General features: G+C 38.0%; 1 protein-coding gene across 1 annotated transcript; it reads left to right on the top strand.

The window, feature by feature from the left end:
* The first annotated feature begins 899 nt into the window (after positions 1 to 899).
* Positions 900 to 3,550, top strand: HMGB1 (high mobility group box 1). The gene is made up of 4 exons (XM_080688874.1): positions 900 to 1,056; positions 1,253 to 1,398; positions 1,827 to 2,001; positions 3,003 to 3,550. Exons 1-4 carry the CDS (start codon positions 907 to 909, stop codon positions 3,177 to 3,179), a joined length of 648 nt encoding a protein of 215 aa, XP_080545000.1. The 5' UTR covers positions 900 to 906; the 3' UTR covers positions 3,180 to 3,550.
* The last annotated feature ends 1,584 nt before the right edge of the window (positions 3,551 to 5,134 follow it).

The raw sequence follows: 5,134 nt of genomic DNA, 5'->3' as shown, positions 1-5,134 counted from the left end.
GGGGAAGACGCGCAGCGGCCATTCCGTGCGCCGGCCCCGGCGGCCGCGGGCGGAGCCAGCCCCCATTTCGAGCGGGGCTTCTCCCTGCGCCTGACAAAATGGGGGCGGCGCGGCCTGGCCTTCCGGGCGCACGTGGCGCCGCCGCCCGCCCGGGCGCGCCCGAGTCGGGGGTCCCGGGCCGCCGCCGCCCGCCCGCCCGCGCAGGGCGCCCGCGGCAGGAGTGGCTTTTGTCCCTCGTCCTTGTTTACGCGGAGAAACTTCAGACCGGACGTGTTTAGTCAGAGCAGAAACCCGGCTGGGGCCCGAGCGCTAGGAAGCGAGGCCGCCGCGCGCCGCCCCGGCCCCGCGGCCAGAGCCCGCCGCCGCCGCCGAGCAAAGTTTTATGCAAAGAGGCTGGTTTTTTTTTTTTAAAGTAACTGGGGAAACTTTGGATGCATGGTGATTTTTCTTTTTCTCTCTTTTTTAAAGGCCTATAATTTGGAAGGGTCTACTGACTTAGGCTCTATTCCTTGGCTAGTGCAAATGCACAAATTGGCAGCATGCGCTTTTTTTTTTTTTTTTGACCTTTGGTTTCCTTAGTTAAAAATGGTTTTGTAGACTTAAAATTGTTTAAATCACCGGTTAGCTATACATCCCGAACAGGCACAGACAGTGTGTCTATAGTTTTTAGGTGACACTCAAGAACCAAATTTTTGCTTTTGTTTGTTTTTGTTTTTTGTTGCTTTGGCATAGTCACTTCTAGGAATTGGCTATCATTGCCATGGTTTTATGAGACGTTAATGCCACTACTATTAAATAATGACTACCTTGGTTTTCATTCACTCCCTAAGCACTTTAAGCCCTTAAATGTCCTAATTTCGTTGCTAACGTCAAACACTTTATTTAATTCTAGAAAAACAACGAAACATGGGCAAAGGAGATCCTAAGAAGCCGAGAGGCAAGATGTCATCATATGCATTCTTTGTGCAAACTTGCCGGGAGGAGCACAAGAAGAAGCACCCAGATGCTTCAGTCAACTTCTCAGAGTTTTCTAAGAAGTGCTCGGAGAGGTGGAAGGTAAGAGGGCTTAAACATACTAACAAGGTAATAACTGGATAATAATTTCCAAATTTGGATGGAAGAAATGGCTAGCTGGCTGTTTTCATAGTGCCAGGCTTTTAAATGGCAAAGGACACTCTACACATTCATTCTCATGCTTTGGGTACTTTATTAAAAATTTCTGTATTAACTTAATCTTACAAATCTTTCCCAGACCATGTCTGCTAAAGAGAAGGGGAAATTTGAAGACATGGCAAAGGCGGACAAAGCCCGTTATGAAAGAGAAATGAAAACCTATATCCCTCCTAAAGGGGAGACAAAAAAGAAGTTCAAGGATCCCAATGCACCCAAGAGGCCTCCGTAAGTATCTTTCTTCATTTTCAAGACTTGTTCCATTGAATCAGGTAGAAATTTTGGGAGCTGCTTAGAATATTCAGTTTTCTTAGGTAGTAGTGGTTCATATTGGGATATTTAAATACTGTTTTAGGAATTGTTACATATAGGCATGTTAGCCAGACTCCTTGCCAAATATATATCCTAATGTGATTTTTGACCCTTTTCTGTAGAACCTATTATATCTAAAGTAGTTGGCATAATAATTTTCTAGAGTTTTAACTAGTATAAGTTAAGTGCTTTAAAATTAAACTTTAGTTAAATATTTGACTTGTCCCAAACACATGATAGAAATTAACAGGCAGCTTTTATAGAGTAATAGAAGGTATATTTATATTTGATCGAGCTTGTTTTTGTGATCTTTTTCAACTCTAAAATGAAATTTCTCCCGTTAGGTCGGCTTTCTTCTTGTTCTGTTCTGAGTATCGCCCCAAAATTAAAGGAGAGCATCCTGGCCTATCTATTGGTGATGTTGCAAAGAAACTGGGCGAGATGTGGAATAACACTGCTGCAGATGACAAGCAACCTTATGAGAAGAAAGCTGCTAAGCTGAAGGAAAAGTATGAAAAGGTAAGAAGTGTGTGTGGGACTACTTGTTAGCATGATGAGAGGGTATGCCAGATGTTAGATGATTATACTTGATACCTCCTCTTAATTTGCTGTTTTCTAATATTTGAAGTCTCTCTAGTGTAACAACATTGACTTAAATTTTTTTCATTTTTCAAATAGCATGGAAGACCAAATTATCATTAATGTTTTTTGACAGTATAATGATATTTGGGCCGCAGATTATACACTTAAAGTTTAGTTGGCCCCCAGTATCGTTGACTTAGTAAATATTTGATAGTTACTCAAATCACTATGATTCTACTTTAAAATGGTCAGGCATACAGTATGAAAATGAACTGAACAGAGTAATACGGGCTGTTTTTCATAAACATTCCTTAAAACATTTACATTCCTATTTATATTCCTTTCACTTAGATACCATTTAAAAAAAAACTAGCATCATTAAGTTGAATTTCAAGTGCCAAAACTGGACAGTAAATTTATAGAATAAGAAAGTCTGTAAGTCTTATACTTTACCACATACTTAAGTTTCATCTTTAGTCATTAATTTTTAGAAATAGCTGTTTTTAAATGTTTTTTAAACTCATTGTGTGCTTTCTGGCAAATTAAAATACTGTTCTATGTATTAGTGTCTTGACTATCTAAACCTGTAGAATGTTTTTATGCATTCAGAAGGTGGCAGTGTCTACCCTTTAATCGGTCTCTGCATTCTAGATTTAATGAACTTTGAGTTAAGATGTGGTATGTAATTGTACCTCACTGAGGCATAACATTGCAAATATAAGACCATGCCACTTCATGAATTAAAGATTTTTAATTGTAATTACCACATAGTGTTTTTAATGCTTTTTTCCAAGTCCTGGTTCTTTGTGAAGGTGCAGTGGGGGTCTGTATCTGTGTATTATTGTAGTGTAACGGGTGTCTAGACTTTGTTCTGAAGTTTGGCGTGTTCTGTTTCTATCCTTAACATTTTTTTCCTCCCCCCACCTTCATTTTGGAAGGATATTGCTGCCTACCGAGCTAAAGGAAAACCTGATGCAGCAAAAAAGGGAGTTGTCAAGGCTGAGAAGAGCAAGAAAAAGAAGGAGGAGGAGGAGGATGAGGAAGACGAAGAGGATGAAGAGGAGGAGGAAGACGAAGAAGATGAAGATGAAGAAGAAGATGATGATGATGAATAAGTTGGTTCTAGCGCAGTTTTTTTTTTCTTGTCTATAAAGCATTTAACCCCCCTGTACACAACTCACTCCTTTTAAAGAAAAAAATTGAAATGTAAGGCTGTGTAAGATTTGTTTTTAAACTGTACAGTGTCTTTTTTTGTATAGTTAACACACTACCGAATGTGTCTTTAGATAGCCCTGTCCTGGTGGTATTTTCAATAGCCACTAACCTTGCCTGGTACAGTATGGGGGTTGTAAATTGGCATGGAAATTTAAAGCAGGTTCTTGTTGGTGCACAGCACAAATTAGTTATATATGGGGACGGTAGTTTTTTCATCTTCAGTTGTCTCTGATGCAGCTTATACGAAATAATTGTTGTTCTGTTAACTGAATACCACTCTGTAATTGCAAAAAAAAGTTGCAGCTGTTTTTGTTGACATTCTGAATGCTTCTAAGTAAATACAATTTTTTTTATTAGTATTGTTGTCCTTTTCATAGGTCTGAAGTTTTCTTCTTGAGGGGAAGCTAGTCTTGCTTTTGCCCATTTTGGATCACATGAATATTATGTTTATCTTTTCATATAGTTAGCTGATAAAAAGCTTTTGTCAACACACCCTGCATATCATGATGGGGTTCTAAAAGTTAAATTGAGAACATTTTCATCCATAAACTCTAATATTGATCAGTTGATAACAAATTTCACAAAGCCCATTTACATTTCCAAAATGAAGAGTAGCCAATTCTATTCACAGCATGGGATTATTAGACTCAAACAATCTGAAAGTCTGTCCTTGAAGGACTAATAGAAAAGTATGTTCTGATCTTTGCATGAGGACTCTATATTCTGTAACTCCCATTACCATGTAATGGCAGTTATATATTACAGTTCCCACATTAAAGAATAACAGAATGTATTCCCAAAAGCGTGAGCTTAAAATACAAGACTGCCATATTAAATTTTTGTTGAGATTAGTTCTAGCAAAGGCCATGAAAGTGCTGGCTATAAATGCCTTTTCTCATTTACCTAAATAAGAACTGCTCAGGAAACTTGAGACTCTTAAAGTTTTTACTTAATTGGGCCAGCCTTTAAAATTATGCCACATCTAAAGTAGGGTATATTTTCCTATATTGTGGTTTGCCCCGTTATAAATCAAATCGTGAGAAAAAATATTTTGCATCTCAATGCGAATTATCCAGTTTACTTAATTTTGATTTTTTTGCAAAACCCAAACTCATTCATTAGAGTCATGTTTATCTACTTAGCAGTTTAGGGAACAATTTGGCAATTTTGTGGTTTTTGAGATTATCGTTCTCTTAAAGTGCCAGTGTTAAAATAGCGTTCTTGTAATTTTACACGCTTTTGTGATGGAGTGCTGTTTTGTTATATAATTTTGACTTGGATTCTTTCCATTTGCATTTGTTTATGTAATTTCAGGAGGAATACTGAACATCTGAGTCCTGGATGATACTAATAAACTAATTGCAGAGGTTTTAAATATTAGTTAAATGGCGTTCACTTAAGAATTTAAGATTTTGTTTCCAATAATACCTCCTAGCAATACCTTTATAAATAAGTATGAGGGCTGGCAAAATTCTTTCCTTTAAAAATACTTTATGCTTACAAATAAGTTAGTGGGCTTCTAAAAACATTACAAGTTTACTCAGATGATAAGTAAAAACTAATTTTAGTTTGAGAATGCTGAATTAAATTTTAAAACAGGGCACATGTAAATGGAAAGCAGAATTGGGGAAAACCATTTTCTGCCTCAATGGAAAGGCTGTAATCTGAAGTTTTATCAAACTTAGTGAATGGGAACAAATAGCCGATTTAGATGGAAGCTAACCAATATTGTCAACATCTGTCACTAGTAAGTCTGATCCATTTTAAAATGAATTCTGCCTCACCTGGGTGTGGTGGCACATGCTTGTAATCCCTGCAGTTGAGAGGCTGAGACAGGAGGATCGCACAGGTTCGA

This window comes from Muscardinus avellanarius (assembly GCF_963383645.1).
Source record: "Muscardinus avellanarius genome assembly, chromosome: 2".
NCBI lineage: Eukaryota > Metazoa > Chordata > Mammalia > Rodentia > Gliridae > Muscardinus > Muscardinus avellanarius.
This window is presented reverse-complemented; position numbering and strand designations above follow the sequence as displayed.